General features: G+C 49.8%; 1 protein-coding gene and 1 long non-coding RNA gene across 2 annotated transcripts in view; both read left to right on the top strand.

The window, feature by feature from the left end:
• LOC141279394 (uncharacterized) overlaps positions 1 to 12,194 on the top strand; it is a 35,315-nt gene extending 23,121 nt beyond the window's left edge. The window contains exons 3-4 of the long non-coding RNA XR_012333538.1: positions 8,977 to 9,018; positions 9,697 to 12,194. This is a non-coding gene — a long non-coding RNA (uncharacterized lncRNA). The remainder of the gene's footprint in view (positions 1 to 8,976; positions 9,019 to 9,696) is intronic.
• Positions 3,711 to 7,756, top strand: APLNR (apelin receptor). Its single transcript, XM_004325591.4, has one exon. It carries the CDS (start codon positions 4,346 to 4,348, stop codon positions 5,495 to 5,497), a length of 1,152 nt encoding a protein of 383 aa, XP_004325639.1. The 5' UTR covers positions 3,711 to 4,345; the 3' UTR covers positions 5,498 to 7,756.
• Positions 12,195 to 15,245: the final 3,051 nt, after the last annotated feature.

Here is a 15,245-nt window from a genome sequence, read left to right as displayed (position 1 = left end):
GCGCGCACAGGTCCCGCCCGCCCGCCCGCGAGCAGCTCCACCCCAGCCGCAAGTGTGCGCAGTCGCACGCGGCCCGGGCGCAGGGCCAAGGCACTCTTTGCCTTCTAGGCCAGGGACAACCCTGGAGGTGGGGTGGGCGAGGGCTGTGGAGTCACTGGACCCCCCCCCCACCCCACCCCCCAGCAGTCTGGGCGCCCCTCAAAGGGCCCACAGCAGGTCTGGGGCGCTGGGCTGCCAGGCTCATCACAGTTTCCCAAAGAAATCACCCATGAGAGGGGCAAGTCCCGGGGGAAACGTGCTCGGCCTCTCCAGCTCCGGCCAACCGCGGTGGGGCGTGTGAGACAGTGGCCGAGGGTCTGGCCTTGCTGCTGCTTTGCCGGGTGGCTCACGGTAGGTTCTTCTAGCTCAGTTCAGCAAAAAGGTGCCCTTGTTCGTGCAGTAGAGCAGCGCTGCGGTGAAGACCCAACCTCTTCTATCCTTTCCCCGAGCGCATTCCTTTGGTTCTAACTCAGCAGATATATACCAGTGCCAAGTTCAGGGGGCACCGAAATGAAAAGCAGGCTCTGCCCATGTACTCTCTGTCTGGAGAGGGCTAACTTCAGAGCCCTGGGGGCACGTGAGGTCAGCCTTCAGCTGCTCGGCCCACTGAGTAAACTTGCATCTTCTGTTTTGGGTGACCAGGCGCCTTGGGTGTCAGGCAGGGTGAGGGAGCAGAGCTGGCCGATCCTACCCCGTTCAGGCTGCCGTGGCCGGGCACTCAGGCCATCCGGTTCCAGCTGGTTCTCGGCTGGGGGCCAGATCTTATCAGCACCCCACCCTCTCTGGCCCCAGTCAATGACCCCCTCCCAGCCCTGGCTCCCTATTACCCCCCATCTCAGTGAGTCTGGTTCTTCTGGTGAGATTAACTGCTTCTCTGAGTCAGAGAGCCTGGAGGCCAGAGGATTAAAGAGATGGAAACGTCTCCTCTCCCAACAGGGTCTCTGGGCTCCTGTCTGGCTCGGAATTCAAGTGGGAGCAGCCAGGAACAGCTGGCCGATTTGGCGGATACTCTTGCCCACCTCCTTCTGTGCTCCTAACTGCAAAGGGCACAAGTGCCTACATCTTTCTGAGAAAACCAGAGACGCTCTGGATTCACTGGGGGTCTTGCATTTTTTTTTTTTGGTCATTTTATTATTTATTTTGCATTTTCTTTTTATTCTTTTTCAATATCTTTATTGCAGTATAATTGCTTTACAATGTTGTGTTAGTTTCTGCTGTACAACAAAGTGAATCAGCTACATGTATACATCTATCCCCATATCCCCTCCCTCTTGAGCCTCCTTCCATTTGGCCTCTATCTTGGAAGCGCCATCTCTTGTGACCTGACCTGAGCTGATTCCTGCTCGACACCTAGGTCCCTTTTGATAGGTCAAGGTAATCACTGAAGAAGTCTAACATGGCGGAAGGTTAACCATTTTCACCCAAGCCTGCTGTCAGGTTATAATGACAGCCCCTCTGCCACCTGCACAGTCTTCTGTCAGACAAACGTGCAGGAGCAAGCAGGCCCCAAGCAATCCCTACCCTGTGTATTGTGAGATCAAGGAAGCCCCAGCTCTGGGGCCTATTGGGTGCCCGGACCACCATGTTGCAGACTGCCACAATTCCAGAGGCTGGTCCTGTTAACTTTCTACCTGGCCTCAGGCGACTGGATATCCTCTTTGGGAATAGCTGGTCACAGGGCGGTTTTTAGATCAGGCTAAGGTGCACTGACTCTTGCCTGGCAGTGTCTTATACTCTGTTTAATCAAGAGTGGGGAGTATCTCGAACATACTTTAGTCAATCTATTTTTAATTTCACCCAAGAGAGCTTATTTCAAAGTAAACCACAGGTATCCTAGCACCATCCTACATTTTTATACTCTCTACAGATGGCAAATCCCCCAGTTTAAAACGGGTTGGAGTTTTTTCTTTGGGAACGTAGTGTTTTAGTTCATAGACTCAAGACAGCCTTGGTTCAAATTCTGATCTGACCTTGGCCACGTCACTTCACCTCCCTGTCCCTCAGTTTCCTTATCTGTAAATTGAGTTGAATGAGGGTACCTACTTTCTAAAGTGTTTCTGCTGATTAAAAGAGATCATGAAGACATATAAAATAGAAAATGTTTAGAAGAATGTCTAGCATGTAGTAAGCACTCAATAATTAATCCTCACGAGAAACACCAACAGTTCGCATCTGCACGTTGCCTTTCGGGAAAGGTCATCCGAGATCCTCAGGACCCTCCTTATCCTTCCCTGCTTCTCCTTTCTTGCGTCTCCCCGTTACCCTCTGAGGCTTTGGCCGTGCTTGTTTTCATTTCCCCGGCTTTGCATTTTGTGTTTCTTCCTCCCGGCCTATCCTTCCTGTTTTTCTGCTTCCTTCTGTTTGGGGTAAGCTCCCGTTCAAAGAGCACCAACTGGGGGCCTGGGGACATGTTTTACTTGTCCTGCCCTCTTATTTTTTAAAAATGGAATGAATTCCCCAAATTTACAAATCTGGAAATTTCTCATAAAATCTAGAATTTGAAATTATGTAGAAAAATCAGAAGGCATGGTCCTGGTAGCTTCCCCATTTCTGTGTGGCAAGTGGAGATTGGAGCCCAGGAGTCTGCCTCCTGATAGAGTGTGCTTGCCCCTCTTGCCAGCCTCCACCACTCCCTGTTGTCTCAGGCTGCTTGTTTTACCCAGAGACATTCTTAGCCTGGTCCTTGTGAGTATTTGAGTTTGGGGTCCCTGTCTTAAGACCGCTGGAGAAGATTTTTCCGACTAACTCTTCTTGAGATAACAGATTCTAATTCTGTAAGCCTTTTGCTTTGAATGTGGCCGAGACTCATCTCCGGATTTTGCTTCCTCTCACTCTTGCCCAACTTTAGATGGCCTTCTCCACTCTCAGGGGTGCATAGTTTTAATCTTATCTTGTGTCTCATTCTCTCCTTCCTGCCCAGAGGTCCTGGAGAGGCCAACGGACAGGGCAAAGCCAGTTTCTATGGGATTGTGCCCACAGCATCTACTAAATGGTTACCCGTTTTTCTGCCTCTTCCTTCAGTTATGACTTCCTGACCCCCACATGCCCTGCCTGGTCTATGTACGGCAGTAAGAACTCAGGGACGGAAATGTATCCGTGTTTTCACTGCATAGTAATTCAAACACCCGTTCTTCTTTGTACGGACTCCTCTTTTCACTCACTCCCTAATTCATCCATCTACTTACTTATTCACTCAACAACCATTTAGTGACCACCTACTACCTGCCAGGCACTGAATTAGGTGCTTGGAGAAGAAGAAAAGCAAACAACAAAAGCAAAACAAAATTTATCCTGTGAACTTGGGCAAGACATTTACCTTGTTCAGCCTCAGTTTCCCCCCTCAGTTTCAAGCCATAGATTTAGTGGCTTGATTAGAGATACTTTCGTCTGAGGTTTCTTTCTTCTGTGACTCTCTCCTCGACCCTCTAAAACTTCCTGTGCCATCTGAAAACTGCAATCTGCTAACAGCTTATGAATCGTAGACAAATCCCTCTATAACTGGGTCTGTAGACCACAAACATCCCCACAGAGAGAGGGTCAAAGCCGAGGTGTAAAGGAGGAGGGTGTGAGGGGAAGGATAGAGGGAAGTCTGCTCGGGGTGGGGCTGGGAGGGCGGGAGGGGAGGGGAGGGGAGGGGAGGGTGGAGGAGGGAGGAGACAGACCGGCCTACCAGGAGGGCATGCCAGAGGCTGAGACCATCCTGCGAAATCTCACACCCTCCTGGCCCCCTACCCTCCCCGGCTCCAGCTCAGGCTGGGTTTCAATCTGCATAATTTGCCCCATTTAGAGGGCCTGGGAGGGGGTGAGAACAGGAGGGTGCAGAGGACTGAGGAGGGCTTCTCCAAACACCAGAGGAAACTGGAGGGAGAGAAACTGGGCCAGGAGGAGAGCAGGCTGCAAACCACAGATAACATTCTGCCCAGCACTGCAGGGGTCAATCTGGTCCACTTGTCCAGGGACAAGAAGGAAAAAAAAAAAAAAAAGTGGGCTGTAACTTCAAGATCCTAAGACTCACAAGTGAGGGGCTGGTCTGGAGGTGGGAGGAGGGAGGGACAGCCAAGGAGGAGACAGAGACTCAGGAGGGCGCGAGGAAGTGGAGGGAAGCCTGCAGGAGGGAGGCATCCTTCAGGGTCCAGAGGAGCCAGAGGCAGCTCCATCGGCTGCTAGGAAGGGCTCTGGACACCTCCAGCCCTTCCCGCCTGCCCTCCGAGGCTCCAGCCAGCAGCTGAGGGTACCTGCTGAGTTGGCGCGACACAGCCACGGAGCTGGTACCCCCGGGACCCCGTGCCCGACTTGGCTCCCCAGCATGGAGGAAGGTGGCGATTTCGACAACTACTACGGGGTGGACAACCAGTCTGAGTGTGAGTACGCGGACTGGAAGTCCTCGGGGGCCCTCATCCCTGCCATCTACATGCTGGTGTTCCTGCTGGGCACCACGGGCAACGGCCTGGTGCTCTGGACCCTGTTTCGCAGCAGCCGCGAGAAGAGGCGCTCGGCTGACATCTTCATCGCCAGCCTGGCGGTGGCCGACCTGACTTTCGTGGTGACCCTGCCGCTGTGGGCCACCTACACGTACCGGGACTACGACTGGCCCTTCGGGGCGTTCGCCTGCAAGCTCAGCAGCTATCTCATCTTTGTCAACATGTACGCCAGCGTCTTCTGTCTCACCGGCCTCAGCTTCGACCGCTACCTGGCCATCGTGAGGCCCGTGGCCAACGCCCGGCTGCGGCTGCGGGTGAGCGGGGCCGCGGCCACGGCCGTCCTGTGGGCGCTGGCCGCCCTCCTGGCCGTGCCGGTCATGGTGTTCCGCTCCACCGGCACCATCCTGCACGTGGAGAACAGCACCAGGGTGCAGTGCTTCATGGACTACTCCATGGTGGCCGGCCCGAGCTCCGAGTGGGCCTGGGAGGTGGGCCTGGGCGTCTCGTCCACCGCCGTGGGCTTCGTGGTGCCCTTCATCGTCATGCTCACCTGCTATTTCTTCATCGCCCAGACCATCGCCGGCCACTTCCGCAAGGAGCGCATCGAGGGCCTGCGGAAGCGGCGCCGTCTTCTGAGCATCATCGTGGTGCTGGTGTTGACGTTCGCCCTGTGCTGGACGCCCTACCACCTGGTGAAGACGCTCTACATGCTGGGCAGCCTGCTGCACTGGCCCTGCGACTTCGACATCTTCCTCCTGAACGTTTTCCCCTACTGCACCTGCATCAGCTACGTCAACAGCTGCCTCAACCCCTTCCTCTACGCCTTCTTCGACCTGCGCTTCCGCCAGGCCTGCGCCTCCGTGCTCTGCTGGGGACAGAGCAGGTGCGGGGGAGCCTCCCACAGCAGCAGTGGGGAGAAGTCGGCCAGCTACTCCTCCGGGCACAGCCAGGGGCCCGGCCCCGGCAGCGGGAAGGGCGGAGAGCCGACGCAGGAGAAATCCATCCCCTACAGCCAAGAGACCCTCGTGGTTGACTAGGGCTGGGATCGCGGGCGCCTGGCGCCCTCTGCCCGGCCCCAGCCTTTGCCCTTGCTCTCTGAAGGTCAGGCCGCCGGGGGCACCTTCTCTCTTGCACTTGACTCCTTTCCCTGCCTCCTGCCTGTGTTCTTGTCCTCCTTTTCCCTTTGCTCTGGTTCAGAGGTTTGTGGTTTAGTGGAGAGAGATTGAGCCCTGCAGACCCGGGCTCGGCCACTCAGTCTCTGTGAGACTGACCTTGCCGCAGTCTCTTCAACTCTCTGAGACGCAGTTTCTCTACGTGTATACAATGGAGAAACTAAAATGATGTGTGTGTCCTGGCTCAGTAAAAGTTCATTTCCCCCCAGCATTTTTCTTGGATCTCCAGCTTTTTTTTCTCCCCCCATTTCCTTTTAGGTTTCTCGCCCCTCTTCCTCTCTCTGTTTCCCCCTTTCTCTCTGCAATTTTTACTCAGAATCCGTACCTCCTGGCTCCCACCCCTCTCCCGTAGCTCGTCTTCCTCGTTCAGTCCCTCCTTTCCATTTTTACTTCTTCGCTCTGAAGGGCTCCTAAGGGTTAAGACTCCTGAAGCTTGCAAACACTGCCCCTGTTCAAGCTCTTTGTCCGGTTCCCTGAGTGCCCCGGGAGGGAATGGGAGAATGGCCGAATGGCCGGGCAGGAGGCGGGCTGGGTGTCAGCAAAATGACTGCTCCCGTCTCTGCAGCTGAGGGCTCCAGAGCCTCCCTCCAAGTTGGAGCGCTTTGCTGTCCTTTCAGGCACTGGAGGTAGAGCCATCCACGAAGGGGGCCTCCCTTCCTGCAGCCCCTCCACGATGCCAACTAGATATGCTTTCTACAGATTTCCTTAGACCCTTTTATTTCATCCTCTATTTTCTGTGGGGACTGGAAGGCAATGGGGTTGATGAAGCAGCAGGCTCCTTGGTTTCATGATATGAATGGGGAGCTGGGAAGGGAAGATGGAGAAAGAGGGGGAGTCTGCATTTCGTCTAAATGCTGCTTGGGTTCCCTCCCCAAGTCCTCATCCCTCCAACCTCCTCCAGAACCGTGAGCCGCGGCTCTCTCCCTGTCTCTCCACCCCATCCCGACATCTCTAGGATGTTTTTCTTGGGCACTGGTGTGAGTGGGTGCCAGGGGTCACTTTGGTGGGGGTGGGACGCTTGCTTTGTGTGTGTAAACAAGGATGAGCATCGCATGGAGAGTGGTGTGCCCGTGTTACTTGTCACTTGGATGAACTCACCCGCCCCCCCCCCCCCCCACCCCGCCACTCTCCAGATCTCTGCTCTTCACCCAATATCCTTGAGGGAAGAAGGGACATGCTGAGGCGATTTAGAATAAAAATGAGTCCACCCCCACTGGATCTGGGGGCTCTGACGGCTGGTCCGCGCTTTAAGAGAGAAGTCTGTGTTTGTGCCCAGGCTCCCTCTAGGGAGATCCCTTCCCAAAGCAGCTGGCGCCCGAAGCTTGGGGAAGTCTTGTGCTCTGGGTCCCTGTGCCGCTGTCCCTAGTTCTATGAGGGAAATGGGAGCTTCCCTTGACCCCTTTCCCAAGCCTGCCAACCTTGCTTTGAATTTATAAGCATCTCCTTCATCACTATTTTTCCAGGGTCAGTAGCCCTCTTCCTAAAGGGGGACACCTGCTTGCCATGTGGTGGAAAGCACTGGGTGGGTTTTTTTCTCACCTTCCGTCAGGATCAGACCGCTTGGCTTCTTGGGGGGCTGGGAACGGGGACTGGAGCAGTCATGGCAAGACTGGTGGCATGACAGCCACACCGCCAGAGAGGCTTTGAGGATGAAGATGCTTGTGGGGCCTTTGTGCACTGAGGGCAGGGTGTGTATATTCCGGGTTTTGTTCTTGGAGGACTCTGGACGTGAAGGACAAGACATGAGCCATGGAGGCAGGAAGAGCCCAGCTTGATGTCAGTGGACATCTTGACCCTGGGTGGGAGGGAGCCAGCTCTGGGAGCAGAGGGAGGGGAAGAAGGGAAGGGACTTATCTCAGCTCATTCTTCCCATCTCAGGCCAGAATCTTCCACAGACAGACTCACTTTCTCAGTCCAGGGCTGTCCCCAAAGCCTCCAGTCAAGGCTGGAGGAAGCTCCCAGAAGGGAAGAGGTGCCCCCTGAGGCCCCGTCGGTGATCCTGGACAGAGGGTGGAGGAGGCTGCCGGCTGCCCCACTTGCCCCTTCTTTGGAACGTCTATGCTATTTTTTGACCCTGTTAGTCACTGCGGTTCATCAAATAAACCTTTTTGTGTGTGTGTGTAACTATTGTGTCCGAAGCCTTTTCTCACACTCGTGTCTTGGGATAAGGAAGGGACCCCTAGTCTGCAAATGTTATGGTGGGAAGTGGGGCGAGTAGGCTGAGGGGAGCAGTGCGGAGAAGGGGACCTAAAAGGAGTTGAGTGGGAAACTGGAGAGGAAGCTGGGCGGGGTGGGGGGGGGGGTGCGCGGCGAGAAGATGGAGCAAATAGACGCCAGAGAAGGGACAGGATCGGAGTGAGAACAGGGAAGACGGCAGAGGAAATAAAGGGACAGGGTGCCGCTAAGCTTTTGTGCTCTGAAAAGCCGTGGAATCAGTGGGCACACGCGTTGGAGCCCAGAGCACAGGTCTAGGGGAGAAGTACCAACATTTCTTCCCGTGGAGGTAGACCTATCACTCATTCGTTCATTTGCCCCTTTATTCATTTATCATCTGCTGTAGACTCATTCATTCATTCACTCATTCAGTATCACATGAGTATCCATTCAGTCCTCAGGTGGTCACCATCTTCCACAAAGACCTCCAAGTCCCAATGATGTTTGCAGATGACCCCCAAGCAATCTGCATAGTAGAACAGAGAGTAACGTTTCACCACCATTCTCTCCTTGAACCGCTGCAGCCCTCGGAGAGGGGCATTTTCACCTCATTTTGCTAATAAGGGAGTGGAGGCTCAGAGAGTTTGGTCAGGTACCTTGACCAAGGTTACACAGCGATTACATGGAAGAACCAGGCCTGGAGCCGGCTGCCTCTGTCCAACTCCAAAGCCCACGTTCTTAACCAGAGTTTCTCCAAAAGTCCAAATGAGGCAGTGCCAGGCGGTTGGGATGGAAAGTGAGATCTCATCTGTAAGACGCCTGGCACACGTGGAGAACCCTCAGTGAAGGGGGACGGGGGGCTGGGAGGGGAAATGGTGGAAAATGCATGAGAGAGAGAGAGAGACAGAAAGAGACAGAGAGAGACACAGAAAAAGAGAGACAGAGAGACAGTGAGAAGACAGAAATAGAGACAGAGACAGCAAAGGAGAAATAGAGATAGAGAATGAGGAAAGAGTAGAGACGGAGAGAGGGAGGAGGTAGGTGGGAAGAAGAAATTGGGAGGCAGGGAGGGAGCTGGAGGATGGGGTATCGGTGTTTGTTTTCCCTCTTCTGAAATGCACCAGGGAAAACCTGCAGGAATTTACAACTGTAACAACAAGCTATTGGATTTTTTTTTTTTTTTAAAACAGATCCTGTAACAGAACCTCACCAACTCTCCAGGGAAATTTGAGGTAGGTTATCCAAAATATAAGATTATAGAGCACTTCATAATTTTGTTTGTTCACACACATTTCTTCATTTGTTCACTCACTCATCTGTTTACTCGAGTCCTTGTTTATTACCGATGTGCGAGGCAGCACGCTGGGTACAGGATCAAATGGGGAACAGGACGTCGCGGGCTCCCGGTTGGGTGGCGGAGACAGACAGTTGGATGAATGGTTATAATGCAGTGTGGTCAGTTCTGAGAGAGGGAATGTACAAAGAGTTCTGAGGGCCTAGTGCAGACAATGGATGCTCCTGGGCTGGGCGTCAGGGGGGACTGGAGACGAGGGGCATGCCAGGAGCTTTCTCTATGAAGGGTGGAGGGTGGGTGGGGAGTGGGGAGGGTGCTCTGTGCAGAGGAAAACCCAGAGATAAGGGGTAGGAGAGAACGCAGCCCCTCCCAGGAGCTAGAAAGAGCTCTCATCCTTGTTTGTGCCCACCCCACCCCAGCTCTGGGAGGGGAGCCGGCCAGAGACAGAGAAAAACTTGCCCAGATCTCCGAGTGTGTCCGAGGAGCAGATTGGGGGCTGGGACTAAAATCTGTGTCTCTAGACCACTTGGCGGGGGGTGGGGGGGCGGGGCAGAGATTTTTGTTTTGGTGACTTCTAGCTTCTCTCCTCCCTGGGCTTGTGCTGTCTTCTTCTAAGAGACCTGCCGGGGTCTCCTAAACAGGGGCTGCGTGTTCTGGGCCCTCTCGCACTGGACTTGTTGGAGAAGGATGCTGAGAAGGGGCCGATGGATTCCTTGGGTAGCCCAGCCCCCGAAGCCCGGATGACACTCAGCGTGACAGGACCCGGATGTGAAGTCATCTCAGCTGGTACCACTGCGTCTGAACTCCAGGGAGTTCAAAGCTTGAGGGTCCTGACCTTCTCCATTACTCTTCTCAATTACTGCTCAAATGCTTATAAAGTCCCTATGAGCAACGTGGAGAAGACACAAAGGGAGCTTAAAATCAAGTTTATAAGAAAGGAGATTTGGAGACGTTGGGCTGACTTTAGAAGTTTCCATTTATATTTAGAGTATTAAGCAATGTTTATTGATTTACTCATTCAACAAACTTCTATTCAGGGCCTGCTATGCGCCTAGCGCTCTCTTAGGAGCTGTGGATACTGAGGTGAACCAGACGCCATCTTTGTCATCATGGAGCGACTTGAAAGAGCTTTCTAGTCTTACCTTCCCATTGAATAGATGGGTAAGCTAAGGCCCATGGAGGGCAAATGATTTATACAAAGTCATACAGTAGGATGATGGCAAAGGAACTTGGGCTTCTCACTGCCAGGCAAGAGCATGTTCCATGGCTCCAGGCTTAGCAAAGAGAGAAGGTCTTTTATGGAGACTATGAGAGGGTCAGAGCAATGGTAGAGGGCCAGCTGGGCAGGGGGAGGGCACAAAGGTGCATGAAGATGATTTTTTTTTTTTTTTGGTACACGGGCCTCTCACTGTTGTGGCCTCTCCCGTTGCAGAGCACAGGCTCCGGACACGCAGGCTCAGGGGCCGTGGCTCACGGGCCCAGTCGCTCCACGGCATGTGGGATCTTCCCGGACCGGGGCACGAACCCGTGTCCCCCGCATCGGCAGGCGGACTCTCAACCACTGAGCCACCAGGGAAGCCCGATTAGCCATATTTTTGTTAACTTTTCATTTTAGAAGAGTTTTAGATTTACAGAAAAATTGCTCATCTGGTACAGAGAGTTCCCATCTATTCCACATCCAGTTTCCTTTATTATTAACCTCTTGCATTCACATGACACGCTTGTCACAATTAATGAACCAGTATTGATACAATAAATATTAACTAAGTCCATACTTTATTCAGACTTCCTTACGTTTTACCTAATGTCCTCTTCCTGTTCTAGGATACCATCCAGGATACCTCATTGCATTTTGTCATCGTGTCTCTTTAAGCTCCTCTTGGCTGTGACACTTTCTCGGGCTTTGTTTTTGAGGACCCTGACAGTTTTGAGGAGTACTGGTCTGGTATTTTGTTCCGTGTGCTTTTTTTAAACAAATCTATTTTTATTTCCATATACCAGGCACATGATGGATGATAAGGTTAGAGCGATAAATAACACACCAGTGTTTTCTGCTCTTTTGCAGTTCAACGATGAATAATAAAGTGTGGTAGGCATCATTGCAGGCGAAGTGCAGGACGCTGTGCAGGCAAACACCCATCTTTCGGTGTGCTCCTCAGTGATCACAGAGGGCTAATGCACTGGCTGAAAGCACAGGTCCGCCTTCAGTGCCACAGGGTTCCAATGTCTGGCATCATATCCCACCTTCAAGGTCATCCAGGGCTCATTTTCTTATTCAACTGGAAACCTGGGGACATCAGTCAAAAGCATATTTGTGTCCTGGCTATTGTAAATAGAGCTGCAGTGAACATTTTGGTACATGACTCTTTTTGAATTATGGTTTTCTCAGGGTATATGCCCAGTAGTGAGATTGCTGAGTCGTATGGTAGTTCTATTTTTAGTTTTTTAAGGAACCTCCATACTGTTCTCCATAGTGGCTTTATCAATTCACATTCCCACCAACAGTGCAAGAGGGTTCCCTTTTCTCCACACCCTCTCCAGCATTGATTGTTTCTAGATTTTTTGATGATGGCCATTCTGACCGGTGTGAGATGATTGGCCATTCTGACCGGTGTGAGATGATATCTCATTGTAGTTTTGATTTGCATTTCTCTAATGATTAATGACGTTGAGCATTCTTTCATGTGTTTGTTGGCAATCTGTATATCTTCTTTGGAGAAATGTCTATTTAGGGCACATATACACAATGGAATGTTACTCAGCCATAAAAAGAAATGAAATTGAGTTATTTGTAGTGAGGTGGATGGACCTAGAGTCTGTCATACAGAGTGAAGTAAGTCAGAAAGAAAAAAACAAATACTGTATGCTAACACATATATATGGAATCTAAGAAAAAAAAAGGTCATGAAGAACCTAGGGGTAAGACGGAAATAAAGACACAGACCTACTAGAGCATGGACTTGAGGATATGGGGAAGGGGAAGGGTGAGCTGTGACAAAGTGAGAGAGAGGCATGGACATATATACACTACCAAACGTAAGGTAGATAGCTAGTGGGAAGCAGCCGCATAGCACAGGGAGATCAGCTCGGTCGGTGCTTTGTGACCGTCTGGAGGGGTGGGATAGGGAGGGTGGGAGGGAGGGAGACGCAAGAGGGAAGAGATATGGGGACATATGTATATGTATAACTGATTCACTTTGTTTAAAGCAGAAACTAACACACTATTGTAAAGCAATTATACTGCAATAAAGATGTTAAAAAAGAAAGCATATTTGTGTCCAAGGGCATCTTACCCCGTGTTGCTCTGTCCTTTATTATTTAGCTGTGTGGCACATCTCTTGCCTACCTGAGGTGGCTTCTCACATGGACAGAGGATAATCAGAAGTGGGTTCCCCAAATCTGCTTGAACTATCTTACTCGGCCAGACCCCTACTCCTCCACTTGATGCCCCTTGAGCACCGGGAACTTGCTTCTAGAAGAGCCCTGACTTGGCTGCACTGTAACAGCTCTCTGTACTTACCTGTCTCCTCTGCTCTACGGACATCTTCCCATCATAGGCGCTGTGTTTACACATCTTTGTATTCCCAGTGCCTGCAATGTGGCGGGTGCTCAAAGGGTGTTTGCTTAAATGATTAAACAACTGGATAAAGAAAGTGTGGGAGGAAAGTGAGAAACACTGATTTTTGTTGAAAACAAACAAACTGATTGCTTTTTAAAGAGTCCAGAAAGATGAATTAAATACCGGTGCCAGAGGAGATGCACTGGGATTGATGAATACTATGATTACTAACCACTGACTCAAACCATCCCGGTCCTCTTACAGCTGCTACTTAGGAACCACAGAGTCGGAATACAGGACTGTTTGGACCATGTCCTGGGAGACACTTCTGATATTCTTGTAAGTTGAGTTACTCAAGTTATAGCTTTGCAGTGACCCATTTCAGTGTTTGTGTTGGAAATTATGTCTTCAAGTCTCTTCGGCTGGATGGTGCTGTGTAACGCTGGCTGGCTTCCGGGGGAAGTATTGTTGAGCCAACTGGAGCCAGCACTGAGTCAAACAGTTTCTGGGAACCTATGTCTGGACATCCACTCTCATGATGGCGGGGGTGTACTGATTGAATAGAAACTAAAATCTTGGACTTCCCCCTCTATAAAAATACTGAGGGAAAACTTCTCTTCCGGACCCTGAGAAAATCTGGGCTGGGTTTAAGGGCATCCAAGAAGATTTGGCAATCTTTTTCTGGGTCTGGAATATGTCCATAAATTCAAGAGGTCTTCCTGTATGATGTGGATGAAGTGGCCTCTGATGACGAGAGAGAGAGAGAGAGAGAGACCCAGCCTTCACTCTATGTGGGGCTGGGTCTAGTCTCTTTGGCAGAGAAAGGGCTTCAGCAGCAGGGACAACAGTGACCCAGAGTTTGGGGACTGTTATCTCAGGTGCCAGGACTGAAGAGAGAGCATGGAGGCAACCCTTGCCCTTTGGAAAAAGGATGCACCACTCACTTCCCTCTTTAGAGAAGAGTTAACATCTATCCTTCTCAAACTATTCCAAAAACTTGCAGAGGAAGGAATACTTCTGAACTCATTCTATGAGACCAGCATCACCCTGATACCCAAACCAGACAAAGATATCACAAAAAAAGAAAATTACAGGCCAATATCACTGATGAACATAGATGCAAAAATCCTCAAAAAAATATTAACAAAGTGAATTCAACAATACATTAAAAGGATCACACACACACACACACGCACACACACACACACCCAAAGGATCATATATCATGATCAAATGGGATTTATCCAGGGGATGCAAGGGTTTTTCAGTATCTGCAAATCAGTCAATGTGATACACCATTAACAAACTGAAGAATAAAAACCACATGATCATCTCAATAGATGCAGAAAAAGCTTTTGATAAAGTTCAACATCCATTTATGATAAAAACTCTCCAGAAAGTGGGCATAGACAGAATATATCTCAATATAATAAAGGCCATATATGAAAAACCCACAACTAACACTCTCAATGGTGAAAAGCTGAAAGCATTTCCTCTAAGATCAGGAATAAGACAAGGATGCCCACTCGGCCACTTTTATTCAACATAGTTTTGGAAGTCCTAACTACAGCAGTCAGAGAAGAAAAAGAAATAAAAGGAATGCAAATTGGAAAGGAAGAAGTAAAACTGTCACTGTTTGCAGATGACATGATACTATACATAGAAGATCCTAAAGATGCTACCGGAAAACCACTAGTGCTCATCAATGAATTCAGTAAAGTAGCAGGATACAAAATTAATATAAAGAAATCTGTTGCATTTCTAAACACTAACAATGAACTATCAGAAAGAGAAACAAACGAAACAATCCCATTTATCATCACATCAAAAAAAAAAAAAAAAACTACCTAGGAATAAACCTACCTAAGGAAGTAAAAGACCTGTACTCTGAAAACTACAAGATACTGGAGAAAGAAATTGAAGATGACACAAACAGATGGAAAGGTATACTATGTTTTGGGGTTGGAAGAATTAATATTGTTAAAATGACCATACTACCCAAGGCAACCTACAGATTCAATGCAATCCCTATCAAAATACCAAAGGCATTTTTCACTGAACTAGAACAAATAATTAAAAAATTTATATGGAAACACAAAAAACCCCAAATAGCCAAACCAATCTTGAGAAAGAAGAACATAGCTGGAGGAATCATGCTCCCTGACTTCAGACTATACTACAAAGATTCAGTAATCAAAACAGTATGGTACTGGCACAAAAAACAGACACATAGATCAATGGAACAGGATAGAGAGTCCAGAAATAAACTCAGACTCTTATGGTCAATTAATCTACAACAAAAGAGGAAAGAATATACAGTGGAGAAAAGACAGTCTCTTCAATAAGTAGTGCTGGGAAAACTGAACAACTACATGTAAAAGAATGAAATTAGAACATCCCCTAACACCATATACAAAAATAAACTCAAAATGGATTAAAGACCTAAATGTAAGACCGGATACTACAAAACTTCCAGAGGAAAACATAGGCAGGATGCTCTTTTACATAAGTTGCAGCAATATTTTTTTGGATCTGGCTCCTAAAGCAGAGGAAACAAAAGTAAAAATAAACAAATGGGACCTAATTAAACTTAAAAGCTTTTGCAC

Source organism: Tursiops truncatus, chromosome 8 (genome assembly GCF_011762595.2).
Source record: "Tursiops truncatus isolate mTurTru1 chromosome 8, mTurTru1.mat.Y, whole genome shotgun sequence".
NCBI lineage: Eukaryota > Metazoa > Chordata > Mammalia > Artiodactyla > Delphinidae > Tursiops > Tursiops truncatus.
This window is presented reverse-complemented; position numbering and strand designations above follow the sequence as displayed.